Source organism: Strix uralensis, chromosome 2 (assembly GCF_047716275.1).
Source record: "Strix uralensis isolate ZFMK-TIS-50842 chromosome 2, bStrUra1, whole genome shotgun sequence".
In the NCBI taxonomy this organism is placed as follows: Eukaryota; Metazoa; Chordata; class Aves; order Strigiformes; family Strigidae; genus Strix; species Strix uralensis.
The window spans coordinates 113,137,610-113,152,121 of record NC_133973.1 but is presented as its reverse complement, the minus strand read 5'-3'; the positions used below and the strand labels follow the sequence as shown (position 1 = coordinate 113,152,121).

General features: G+C 37.4%; 1 protein-coding gene across 5 annotated transcripts in view; it reads left to right on the top strand.

Moving 5' to 3' along the window:
• Positions 1-14,512, top strand: part of FRY (FRY microtubule binding protein) — a 217,630-nt gene that overhangs the window by 188,636 nt on the left and 14,482 nt on the right. For all 5 annotated transcript variants that reach the window (XM_074859862.1, XM_074859864.1, XM_074859861.1 and 2 more), the window contains 5 exons: positions 1,197-1,397; positions 1,929-2,090; positions 5,111-5,274; positions 6,479-6,668; positions 13,516-13,665. In XM_074859862.1, coding sequence (XP_074715963.1) covers positions 1,197-1,397; positions 1,929-2,090; positions 5,111-5,274; positions 6,479-6,668; positions 13,516-13,665 — 867 coding nt within the window. The remainder of the gene's footprint in view (positions 1-1,196; positions 1,398-1,928; positions 2,091-5,110; positions 5,275-6,478; positions 6,669-13,515; positions 13,666-14,512) is intronic.

Here is a 14,512-nt window from a genome sequence, read left to right as displayed (position 1 = left end):
GAACTAAATTTTTGTCAAGTTTATATTTAAAAGATCACTGTCAACTTGCATATTCAGCAATTGGTTTGCTTGTTTAAGAGTGCTGCATCTTAGAGAGTTGTTTAAACAGTCAGCCCTAAACCTTAAAAAGAAACATTTTTCTCTATAAATTTCCTTCCCACGTTGAGGTAAGGTTGAGGGCTTTCACGTAGATAAAGTACCCAAAATTGCAACTGGATACTTCTGGGTAGGCCCTTCATGCTGTGTAAGGCCCCTTTGGCCTCTGCGGGTCCATGAGCAGTTGTGGACATGCTCCTGCATTTGCCAAAGAGGAGCCTGGCTAGTCTTCAAGAAGGGAGCGAGAGAATTAGTGCAATTAGGGAAAAGGATACAGTCCACTGGAAAATACAGAAATTAAACAGGTTGGAAAATGGTGGAAAACTAATTTTTATACATGAAGGAAACCATGTGATCTTTGGATCATTTCACCATCCTAACAAAAGTTATGCAATTTGCTTAATGCACTTGGTTTTATGTAACTGCTTGCAGGATCAGAACTGAAAGTCAATATAAAATATTTGGTCTATTTGACCGTTGTTTTTAAAATGTGAAATCTCAGGCAATGCTAATCAGGTTATTCTCAAAGTATAGTTTCAAATAATTCAAACAAATTCAAGTTACAAAAATAAGCAATATGGGCCTAGAATAAAAGTTTAAAAAGGTGTGCTGCTTTAGCGATTACATTTTGTGTGTAAATGAAGGGTTTGTGCAAATCTACTCATCATTATGGTTATGTATATAATGCAAAGAGTCTAAAATCTTTAACATGTTTCGCAGTTGAACCGTTGTTATGAACTAGCCTCCTAATACTTTTAAACCTCATTGAAAAATCCTTTAAAATTGCTTCTAAACTTTTCTTTTGCCTGTCATTGCTCTAGTGGTATTGAGGTGTGTGTATATGTGGACTTACAAAAACAAATTTTTAAATCAGCAAATGCATGAAAGACACCTAATGCTGAACAGTATGAATCTTCATTTAACTGTCATTTCCATGCTTCTGCTCTTATCTCCAGGTGAACAAACAAAATAATGCATATATCAAGTTTGTATTGTATTTTTACGTAAAAATATTTCTTGAGCTAACTTTGATCTAATGATTAGTGGTTTGTATACAATGGATTTCCAGTCAAGGAAGCTGACCCTATATCTGATTTCAGGGTGAGAGCATGGACAACTTCAACTGGGGAGTACGCAGACGGTCCCTGGATAGCCTGGACAAGTGTGACATGCAGCTGCTGGAAGAGAGCCAGCTCTCAGGGAGCACGCCCAGCCTGAACAAAATGAACCATGAGGACTCCGATGAGTCATCCGAGGAGGAGGACCTGACCACCAGCCAAATCTTGGAGAACTCAGACCTAGTAAGTTGCAAACTCACAATTTAAGAAAAGATAGGGTTGTGTTTTTAAATAAGCTCGGCTTTTAGTTTCCTCTCACCCAGGTGCAATCTAATAAGCTGAAATTCGAGGGTGGCACTCGGTGTGGTGTTTTGTCACTACTTGATTTTCCCTTATTTGCAGAGGTGAACAGGAATTTTAATGCATAGTTCAAAACACAGGAAACATCAGATCTGATTATTTGTCCTTTTTTCCATAAATTACTATGTCACAATTTTGCACAAATGGCCAGTAGTAACTAATACTTAAAGAAATGGGACAAGATTCCAGTTTGGTAAACTGTGTCAGTTTTTCATTGTTCACTTCTGGGATGTTTGCATACAATTTTTGTGACAGAAACATTGAAAGGGTTACAATATGCCTGCATGTACAAACTAAGAGAGCCACTGTCACTGCCCTTTAAGACAGGGTCTGCTTTGCATGTTCATAAAAGCCATGTGTGGTAGGGTAGCCTGTATACTCAGTTCTTCTTTGCTTTTGTTATCTTTTAAACAGATTATAACTCTTTCCCCATCTGAGGATACAAATCATATTGACTCGCTTTCTACATCATGTGACACAACCTCAGCAGACCCTCATCATTTTAATATAGGAACATCCAGCTTTGATGTGGCTTTACCTGATATGAATAATCTCCAAGTGTCTGAAGAATCCAAGGTGAATACATTTTTACTTTCTTTTCCAACTGGACTGTATTTTGCATAACACTTTTACAAGTTTATTTTACCTATGCTTTCATGAAGGATTTGATCTATGAAAGCAAGTACTTTCTGACTCCTAATGTGTAATGGCATAGTACAACACATTCATATGCTCCTGCACATTGATACCCTTTACTTTCTACTTATACTTTCTTCATTAAAAGTTTTTATTGTTTCTTAAGTATATAACACTACATATGCACCAAGATACTAGAAGCTCATTGGGAGACAAATTCATGAACTGGCTACAAGTTACAATCCTAAAGGAATATTCTTTTGTTCTTCATGCTGATTTAAAAGAATGATATGCCAACTCATGTGGTGGGTGTATGCGTGTATTCTCTGAGATTTTTTTGAATGTGGGAACCTATTGTACAGTTTTGTGCACTGGATTCAGTTCTTGCCTTTTGGCAGACACTCAGAAATTTTAAATTCATGACCACAGTATTAAGCCATCTTTGGAGGGTGGGGAGGCAGGATTTGCAAGGTTACAACAACCATGATCAGCACAGTTTATTTCAGACAATTGTATCAGAAGTTGAACGTAGAGTAAGGTAAGTTATTATCAGTGTGGGGGCAATTTCTTTAATATTCTCTTTGATAATACTTCTTTGTGGGAGATCAGGTGAACCTACTGCTCTCAATGTCTCTGTAAAATATAATCTGGGGCAGGATGTGTGTGTGGGTTAGTGTCTTTAGGACACTGTTGCCTTACCAGTAAAGCTTTCTCTGTCATGTCTAAATTGGTGACTTCTGCAGAAAGAGCAGCGTAAGAGAATAGGGCAGGGGAAGAATACGTCTTGTGTTCGTGCCCTTGGTCCCCTCCAAATGCAACCACACAAAAAATTGGTACAGCACTGCTAGCACTACATATAACCGAAGTAATGGAAACTTCTAGTGAAGATAGAAAAGGAGGTTGGAATTGTGCTGAATATTGAACAAATTGTGTCAGAAACCTCCCCAGGAGGAAGAAAGGTCAGGAGGAGGGAAATGTGGGTAAGGATAGGAAAGGAGGGGAACCTCTCAAAATAATGGTTGTGGAAAAGGTAAACTCATTATCATTTGTCAAAACAACTGTTCATAGACAAGTTACCATGTAACAACCATAAGCAGCAAAAGTTGACAGAATTTCAGGTCAGGAAGCTGCAGTCAGAACAGATACATTTGCAGGTGGTGACTGCAGCTAATCTCATGCATCCAGCTGCAGTAGATATTGGTAGATACATTAAGAATTGCAAATCACAGTTCATGAGTTTCATCTATGCCTGGGGTTTTAGAATCTTTACTGTGAAAATTTCTTTAATGTCCCAATATCCATGTGCAAATGTTCATCAAAAAATGAAAAGCTTTGGAAATAAAGAATGTAAAATCACAGGAGTTTCTTGTGGGATTGACAGGCAAATTCAGCTAGTCCTGAGACAGGTTTGATATTTGTGAAATACATAACTTAAGTTGACAGGGATTTGCCAGTGTTACAAAGATGTTTGAATTGATAAACTTTACACAGAATGCCTTCTTAATGTTTTTTGCCTCAAAGATATTTTTTTCTAGTAACCATACTTCTTAGCGTATTGGACGCCAGTGGCTGTGAGGTGTTTGCTTCCTCTTTCTTCCTCCCTTACCCTGTCCCATCAAAATGTGTTTTCCTCATACAAACACTGTCATTGCAGTGAATAAACCAGTGGTCCTTTCAAGCTAATATTTCATATTTTTAAGTGGTTAATACTATTTCTTGAAGAAGCAGGCAACATTTATGCTTCTTGCCAGCTGCTCTGTTTCCTCTTCTGGTAATTCAGCTATATAGGTTTCATGTCTCTTTTCAAGATGGTTTGTGCTCTGATTTATTTCATCCATCCTGGACTCAGGAATATTCCTATCCCTTTGCTTAGAAAATAAAACAAACCAAAAAAACCTTTCTCCTACTTAATTTTTGATGCTGTCCTTTCTGATAGAAGTCTTGTTTAATTTTTAGAAATGCAAATCTCCAGGGTTTATCTGTAAGATCCAAGCAGGTCTGGTAACCTGCAGAGGGCCACTTTTCTCTTTTAATTCCACTTGCCATGGATTTCCCTCCCTATCATCTCCCAACACATGTATGTACATGCACGTATAGAATCATAGAATCATTCAGGTTGGAAAAGACCCTTTGGATCATTGAGTCCAACCATCAGCCCTACTCTACAAAGTTTTCCCCTATTTCTCCCGCGTATGCACATATGCACAGACACACACCTTATGAGATACCCCAAACAGAAAAGATAAAGAGTTTGAGCTACCCACTGCAGTCATCCCTACATGAACTGCTTTGCAGAATGATATGGATGATGCAGACAAAAGTCAAAAGATTAAAACTGAAACAAAATTTGTTCAGACTAAAAATGTAAGGGAAATTGGAGAGTTTCAAAAAGAAATCAAGAGCTTTAGGTGCTGATGGATGAAAAAGGAAAGAAATGATAGAAGCTTAATCCTTTTAATGGCCTGCAGAATGCTTTGGATTCCTCTTGAATGGAAGTTATTATGTAAATGACATGCTAAAAATAATTCTCAATTCTAAACATGCATATAGTCTTCCAGACAGTGATTGTTGTCAATATATTTTGGGAGGCTTTAATACACTCTTGGACACTATAAAGTGGTAAGTGACAAGGACAGCCTGACAGTAACAAGAATCCTGTCATTTTTCCTGAAAAAATACTTCCCTGCTATGTTGCCAAATGCATTGAAATCTGAAATTCTTTGCTAGACAAATTAAGTTGAAGAAATGCCTTAAAAATAATATTGATCCAAGACAACAAGTTAAGCAAATACAGCATTTTTGAAGAAGTGTGACTTGATTCATGTAATTTATAATCTGTGGCTTTATAGCTGTGCAATTTAACATGTCAAGTGGTTTTTTTCATTAAATGCTTTCTGTTTATTAGTGGAATTAACTTATTCATTTGCTGTTTTCTAAGACATCATCATTCACTCCCCTAGGTTGAAGCTGTACATGAAGAACAAGATACAGCAGTTCATGAGGATGACCTTTCAGGGTCTACAAATGAACTCCCTGGAGCTTTTGAATGCAGTGATAGCCTTAGTCTGGATATGACAGAGACTGAAGAGAAAGTTGACAGGCTGGAACAATTTCCTCTTGCTAGGTACTTCTATATGCTATTATTCATAAAAGTTCTTTTACACTGTACAACAAAGTGGTAACAAGGTGTTAGTTAATGGAATGGCTGTTTTGAATTTTATTAAATTCTCATGAGTTTAGAGCAGTGAGGAGACAGTGCCCTAATTATCTGCATGATTATCACACAGTTCAAAAATCCTGCAAGATTTTCCTTCTAGGAAAAAAAGATACGATTTTTACATACATCTATCAGTTAGTCATTATATATGTAATATATTTAGTCAAGGGAAAAAAAAAGGATTTTTAAAGATTCACAGTAATGGAAATACTTTTTAGTTAGCTGTTCAACAGATCAGCCATATATTTATGCTTCTGATTTCTTGCGGGTCACAGGGAAGTCACAATATTGTCAAGAATCCCATCTGTACGCTCGAGTCTGCTGGTGAGCATGGCTGGACCCCAGTGTATGTTGCAGCAAGGCATCAAGATTTTTCCATGCCTTATGGAGTTCCTTCAGATTCGGGATGCTGTGTTAGAATTCAGTTAGCCTGTATTTATGGAAAGGAGAGGAATGAGGCTATATAAAGAAGCCTGCTCTCTGTGTGCCACATGGTTCAGAATCACAGTTCCTGTTCTTGGGAGCCATAGGAAGTATTTCTCCATCCTCAAAAATAATATACAAGATCAAGTAGCTTAGTACCCTTTAAAAATGGTAGTCAGCCTGTTTCACTGACCATGAAGTGTCAAAATAATGCTCTGTCCTAAGAACAGTGTGGAGAAGGGATGGTTCTTCTCCAATCCATTACACTGTGGGGAAACCAAACAGATCAGTATATATAATGTTTGTACATGCTGAGATTCTTTTCAGTACTTCTTCTATACATTATTAAAAACAACTTTTCCTAGAAGAGGAGTTTTTCCTTATGGGCTTTATCTTTCTGTGGAGTTTCAGCCTTCTTCCTCCAAAAGGTGGTGCAATAAAACAATTCAGGTATTCTGGGATGGAGGAAGATAGATTATAATGGTCTGAAGATAGAGATTCTGATTTGGAGGTTTTTCTCATTGTAGCCAACATCTTGCCAACCTTCAAAAGTAATTTGAAAGTTCATTAATATTTTTAGAAAGGTGCTGTAATTGGTCCTGTTATTATATCTCTCTCTTATAGTGTATTTTATCTGCCACGCTCTTGGTATTCTCCTTTCATCACAGGGTTTTTTTTTCTCCTTCAGTTTTGGAGATGTTGATCGAAATACCTCCCCTCCTCCGTCACCATTTTTTTCTGCCATCCTTGCTGCATTTCAGCCAGCAGCATGTGATGATGCAGAAGAAGCCTGGCGTAGTCATATCAACCAGCTCATGTGCGACTCTGATGGTTCCTGTGCAGTTTATACATTTCATGTGTTCTCTTCCCTGTTTAAGGTGAGAAAATAAGTTTAAGATACAAAATCAAAATGTTTAGATTGTGTGTGGCTATTAGGGTGTTCTTTGATAGTACCAGTAATGACTACTAGGTATATAACCATTGTAGTTTTGCGTGCTGCAGAACTGCCATACTATCTTTTCATGCAAAATTGTCTTCTAGGACCAGTTTTGTCATAAAAATAGCATGTGTCTCATACTTGCAGGTTTGGAGATAGTTGTAAAATACATATCCACTTTAAAGATACTTTATTTTCTTCAGTACTTTACAAACAGCCTGAAACAATAACTGCAAGAGACAGGAAATAGCCTTTTCATCTCAAACTATTGTTAATCTCTTCTTTCATCTCAAACTGTTGAAATCTGATCATGCCCATGTAAATGTCAACATTATTAAATATTCTGTACATCTGAATAGAAATATACATCTGCCATGATGTAACATAGATTCTGGAGATTGAGTCTGAAGACTAGAAATACATTTCTCCTTTCTAAAAATGTATACTTGAAAAGATAATCTTGCAAAAAGATAAGGAAAAAAGTCAAATGTAGAAGCTGTTCTAAGGAATAACTGTTTTTACCTATACTTAGTTATAAAGCCTCTTTTAATGGTTTCTCCTGCTTTATATGAGGCAGCTGCAGGATGTTTAGCATGCTGCAACAGTGTACACAGCAGCCACGTAACTTCATGCAGAGTTTAAGTACCCATGATCTCAGAGTACACAATTTTTTATTAGCGATGGGTACCCCGCTAATAAATATACAATCTCAAGATCTTTCCATATCTTTAAGACTATCCTTATAAGAAAGAAGCATCATACAATAAGAATCTCTTCTCCATCCTGTTTCTTCTGTGCTCCCCTAGAGTTAATTGCATGTCCTCTCTAGCTTGCGCACTGTGTCCTCATTTAAACATTACACCACTGTAAATATGGGTGCCTTATAGGCATCCTTTTAAACACTGATAAATAACCATTTGAAATGAAAAAGACAGTGCTGACTTGAGTTCACGACAGTTCATTTTGAAAATTAGCCCTGTGTTTCTTCATGATGTGTTATTTCAGCTTTTCTGCCATTATGTCAGTCATAGAGGTTAATAGCCCTGTTCAAGTGTTCTGAGAGTTATTTGACCTTTCTGTTCTCTTTGAAGAGGTGAAAAGAAGCTGGTGTCACACTTCTGAAAACTAAATAAATAATACTGTGTAATGCAAGACCTAGACATTACCTGTAAAGTACCTGTTTAACTCCAAACCCTGGCATGCACACACTACATTTGCTGTTGTACTTGCCCTATATTCAGAAGATAGCCTACTCATTTTCTTCAGTTGATACTGGAGGAGAAAGATGCAATACTGCTCTCAAAAAAATTTTCAGTAACAGCAAAACCTGAACAACAGTAATTAAAAAAAAAAAAAGGGTGTTAATAGTATCAACAAACTAGAACTTTTAGTTTATAAAAATAGGTTTGTTCTCCTCTTCAGGGTTAAAACATAGGAGTATTATTTTCCCAGATTTTTTTCATAAGATCCCAGCTTGTCTGGAATTGTATTGTGTTTGCACCATCAAACTTTGCTACTCATCCGCTAACTTAAAAGACTTTTGACCCTCAACAGGAAGTGTCAGAAACCAGCCCAAGATGTACTAGGCTTGCAATGCAAAGTACTGCCAAAATCCTTGTTTGGAGGAGCTTGTCAACGAAATACTTGGTGAAGTGAAAGAAGTGCATTTTCCAGGGCACCTACATTCCAGTCTGCATCAAGTTAATAGTATCTTGGATGTTTGCCTACGACACTCTAAACTTGTTTAAAATTCCTGAAATTATTGAAGTACTTTTCCTGTAAAGGAGTCATAGCTCAGGGATCTCTGGATTATCTTTACTGCTCCCTCTTTGTATTCAGTCGAATCAAATGTCTTCCAGCAGACCAGCTGATACAGTTCCAAGACAAGTAGATTTGAGGGCTAGCAAGTAGTTTCCACAACCGAGCCCTGTTGTTACAGAAAGTCCTCTTCCCAGAAGAGGAAACCTGAGGCTAAAAAGAAGATGTTTTGAGAATATTTGGTTATTATTTACATTTACACAAAGAACAGTGACTATATGCAGGCATATACCTATTCATAACATGCTGGTGGTTGGCATTATTGTCGACAGTAGTCTCATTTCCTAAAATATATACTGCATTCAGACCTCGCTTGAAAGATTTCAGCCACTGTAATCTGCACCCAGAAGGACATAGCTGAGATGATAGCTTATTATAGAACTGGTAGTCCATATAATTGCAAAATAAATATTAGTGAAGTACTATACATAGATACCAACATACAGTCTCCCGCTGTTTCACATTTTAATACTTTAAAACACTGTTCAGAACTGTTATCTTCCTAGCTGTAAATTGATTGTTGCTTTTATGAATATCTGAAAAGGAAAGCAGTAAAGGGAGAAGATGTTTTCTTGAATCTGAACAGTAGACTGGTCAGCTTTTGATGAAGCCATGACTGAAATGCTTTGAGGAAGTTATTTTCATAAAATAAACTAGAACTGTTGAAGTAACATGAGTGGATGCACTGGTGAGGCCACACCTCGATTACTGTGTTCAGTTTTGGGCCCCTCACTACAAAAAGGACATTGAATTACTCGAGCGTGTCCAGAGAAGGGCAACGAAGCTGGTGAAGGGTCTGGAGCACATGTCGTACGAGGAGCGGCTGAGGGAACTGGGGTTGTTTAGTCTGGAGAAGAGGAGGCTGAGGGGAGAGCTCATCGCCCTCTACAACTACCTGAAAGGAGGTTGCAGAGAGCTGGGGATGAGTCTCTTTAACCAAGTAACAAGCGATAGGACAAGAGGTAATGGCCTCAAGTTGCGCCACGGAAGGTTTAGACTAGATATTAGGAAGCATTTCTTTACAGAATGGGTTGTTAGGCGTTGGAATGGGCTGCCCAGGGAGGTGGTGGAGTCCCCATCCCTGGAGGTGTTTAAGAATTGGGTTGACATAGTGCTGAGGGATATGGTGTAGTTGGGAACTGTCAATGTTAGGTTAATGGTTGGACTGGATGATCTTCAAGGTCTTTTCCAACCTAGACGATTCTGTGATTCTGTGATGTGTGCTGGAAGGGACCTGAAGAGTTCATGTTCCTTATCTTGCCCAGGACAGGATCAACTATAATTCTCATTCTGGTCAAATGTCTTTTAACTTCTTTCTCTAGACCGTTCTTAATCTTTAGGCTAAGGTGGAACTTCACAACATTCCTAGGCAATGTAGTCCAATGCTTAACTCTCCTTATTGCTTGAAAACTTCTCTTTCTGTGTTTTATGCCTATGGCTTCTTGCTCTATACACAGTGGTATTTCTCTCTGCAGTTGCTGCTTATATTTGAAGACCATTACCATGGTCTTCACCTACCCCAAACTTCTCTTATTTAAGCTCAGTTCTTTCAACCTTCCCCATAAGTCACATTTTCTAAACTTCTCACTGTTGCTATGGGCTCTCTTCAGTTAGTGTGTGTATTACTTGAAAAGCAATAGCAGGTTCTGTATTTCAGCCTAAATTCTTACCAGCACTGACTGTAAGAGGATTACCTGTTTTATAGAAGGTATTCCTCTTTAGAAACTTCACTCTGCTCACTGCTGTACAGGAGAATACAGTTAATTATTTTCCACTTGTAACCCAATCTAGTATGCAGACCTTGTTCTACAAAATCTTGCCTTCCTGGTTATTCTCCATCCTGAGTGTGCTCTGTGGATTGTTTCATCCTAGGTGTAGAACCTTGACCTTCTTTCTTTTTCCTGCACCACTTCTCCAGTTTATCAAGATCAGTCTAAATTCTAATCCTGGCTTCCAAGGAGTTTGCAGCCCCTGCAGCTCAATCATCCATGCATTTAATAAGCATGTTGCATATTCCATAATTCAGTATTTTCACTAATGACTTGGTCAGTGCCTGAGACAGTTCCCAGTGGAATCCGACTCAATTTATCTTCCCAATTGGAGAGTGAGCTGCTGGTAATTAACTTCTGAATATGGTTTTGCACACCTAGTTATCTCTGGACTGGGTTTCTCTGCCTTACTTCTAAGATAGTAAATGAGTTAATATATAACATATTGATTGCTTCTCCTCCTAATAGAAAATTTTAGCCTTTCATGAAAATTAAATAGTTTGCTATGATTTGTTCTGACCAAGTCTGTACTGCCTATTATTAATCTCTTACATGTTCCCCCATTTCCTGAACTTTGTGTTTAATTCTTTTGCTCTTGGGTTTTTTTTGAGATAAGCACTTTCCTCAAGTTTTTTACAACACTTTGTGTTCTGTGAGCTCTCAAAGGTATTTGTTATGGCTCCTAGACCTCCTTAGCCAGTATTATAAGTATCATATATGTAACATGTCATCTATGATAATAATATGTTATATATCATTATCATATCATATAACTATAATTTCCCTAATCTGCAAAGATGTAAAAATATCCAAGCCCTTACTAGCAAGATCCGTTCTCACCTGAGTTTTCATAGATGTGTCATTGTTACCTGTACACAGATGCCCTTTCTGGGAGCAATAAGGCAAAACAAGGCATTAAACACCAGTCTTTTCAGTAGCATCTGTTAGTAGATATTTCTCTCCCTTGTGATTCCTTGGCCTTCCTCTTAAATTATTTCTGGTTTACTTCTTGACATTCTCTCTTTCTCTTACTAGTTTATTTGGTATCTCCCTCTCTGATTATTGTGCCTACATCGACATGCTATTTTTGGTACCCAATTTAGTAATTTAACATAGTTTCACTTTCTGTTCTTTTTTGCATGAGTATTTGCCTGAGTGAAATATTTGTGATTTAGCCAGATGTATGTCTTAATATATTTTCTGTCTTTCAGTGGTGTAGAATGTGCTTCTGTCCTCTTTTTTTTCCGAAAGAAATCTCTACCTCTCATTATCTCCTTTCCCCATTAAGCTATTTCTAATGGGCTCCTTTCTGCAAATTCTGAATGCATTGAAGTCAGTTGTATCATTTCTGTAATCTGTCTCCTTCACTGCCTCAGGTTCATAAACTCAGTTACTCTTCCCCAGGAGGGCATTGCAGCACCTAAACAGGTTACCAGAGAGCCTGAGGAAGCTCTGACGTTAGAGCTTTCAAGGCTCAGCTAGACAAAGCCATGGATGACCTGATCTAGTGTTGGCAATAGTGCCACTTTGAGTTGAAGGTTGGATCAGATGTTCTCCAGAACATGTGGGTGTTTTTCAACCCACATCTCTTGGACTCTGTTCCATAAACTGTCTTTCTAAATTTCCTTCCACTTTTACATTCTCAGCTAGCTCTTTTCTGTTGGTTGGGATCAAATTTAGATCTATTTCCTTTGCCAGAAGAGATGTCAGCAACAGTTTCACTAAGACTGGGACTGAATCTTTCTTTTCAGAAGACATCATAGTAGTAAATCTCCAACTGTCACTAAGCCCTATGATTCAGATGATTCTGCTAGTTGCTCATAAAAATAATAATCTACCTCATTTGGTGGTAATTAGTAAGAGGCCCTCAGCTCTACTACAGACTCATTGCAGCAGAGAATCTGAACCATGTGCTGAATGACATGCATAGCACTTTTTTTCTGTGTTGAAGACGGTAAAAACATATAGTAAGACAAGTATCAGTCTCTCTGATTTTAACTATGTTCAGATGACCAGTTCAGATGATTTAGAGAGAGATTCACAAATAAGCAGTTATGAAATTGGTCTGTAAAGGAAGTTTCTCTTTAACCATTTTATAAATTATTGATAATGTATACCCTACCTACAATATGAGGGCTTATGTAGGTTTTTTTAAAAAAAATCATTAAGTCCAACAACTTCCTTTATCAATAAAGTCTGAATTCAGCTCACCTGATTTTAGGTACTTAACTTCAATGCTCCAGTGTAGGAGCAGTAACAGACTATATATATGTCTGTCATTCAGATTGGTATTTGGGAAGCACTTCTCTCCAGTGAGGCATGCTTACAGTAATACAGGTCCTAACTTACATTCCTCAGAAAAATGTCTATGGTAAAGTATAATGAATCATACACAAATGTTTCATACTTTTATTTTTAAAAATATTTTCATGTTACTCCCACCTGCTGAGCAGTTGGCCTTAGTGAGATATATTTTGGCAGCGAAACCTGCTGTGTATTTATCAATATCATTACTTCAGTTCCTGAAAGACTAATATATTACTTTTATTTATTATTCACTTTACATATTAGTAAATGAAAAGGAAGTAGTAGCACTAGAATGTTTATGGAAGACTGATCTGGTTTAGGACTCTAAACACCAAAAAAATCTTCTGAGAAGAATAATTCCCGGATGCAATGCAGTATTTCTGGAGTCCTCCCAAGCAGCAGAGAAGTTTCAGTAAGAAGGTTTTTCTCACCGGGGAAAACAAAAGGTTTTCTCTGAATTTTTCCATGCTGCTATTTGGCATTAGGATGTCCATTATATTATCTGATTAGCCACTTGACATGGAATACTAACAAAACAATGCCCGGAATGGGCAGAAAAAGTAATGTGCTGATCAACTCTGTTAACTCTGTACAGCCAAGAAAAAAAAAAAAAAAAAACACCTGTGGGTAAAAGGCTTTATAAAGATTGAATAGTCTTTGCAAGAAAGAATGTATTTCAGTAGTAGATGATCAGTTTCACAGCTAGCCAGCTGTACTCTGTCTCCAGCTTAATAACTATTATTCAGTTTCCTTGAGCAGACATGCAGTTCTCCACAGGGAGATGGTCTCTTTTGCACGTCACTGTGTGAAGAAAAGAAAGCATGCCATTTGTTTACAAAGGATGGAGGCTTGTACTTGAGTAAAGAATGTAATAAACTGTGTTTTGCTTTCCAGAATATTCAGAAAAGATTCTGCTTCCTAACCTGTGATGCAGCTAGTTACTTGGGAGACAACCTGCGAGGAATAGGCTCCAAGTTTGTGAGGTCTTCTCAGATGTTAACATCATGTTCAGAATGTCCCACCCTTTTTGTAGATGCAGAAACAGTGAGTATATTAATTTCAAAAAGGCATGTGCTGCATTGCAACGTGTTATTTTACTGACTGTTTCACTTTTGAGCAACTCCTGAACAGATATGTCAAAAAGGTATTCAGCTCCTATCTCTAATTTTTATCTCTTGTTCTTAACCATATTTCCATTAATTTTCCATATTATTTTATTAGGTAAGTACTGGCAGATGGGTAATATAGAATCATAGAATAGTTATGATGTGTTGAGCCTGTGTGCCAAAAACCAATATAAAACAGGTGCCTACTGGACCCAGTTGGCTCCACGAACGGAAAAGGAGAAGCTTTTTTTTACATAGTTCAGCATGAAAGTTGGTAATATGGTGTCATTTGAGTCAACTAACTGTAGTGTGAGCTGGATGATAAAAAAATATATTAGGGAATGAATGAGATGGCTCTTCCCATTGTTTCATTCTGGCCTGTGTTTATCCAACAGCATCAGCACAGTGTGGCCTCACACAGAAGTAACAGAGGTTACTTGGTCACTGCTGTGACCGTGAAAGAACTGTGCCTTACATCATCAGAGAGCTGTGGAGATTAACTTGTTAAGATTTGTGCAGTATTTGGTTTTAGGGAAGCAAAACTGTTATAAACAGAACACAATTTCAATTCCACAGAGGTGGAATTTTTATCATAGGTGCAACTTCTGCTATTGAGTTTTCAGTATAGTATTTTATTAATGTAATTTTTTGCATAAATATAAATATTTTTCAGTATTAGTATCTGTAAATCTAAGTATTCTTTTGCAAGATCTTTACTATACTTTCTACTCTGCTAATATTTTTATTCTTTCATAGTGACATTTATTAGACTTTTTGATTTAATT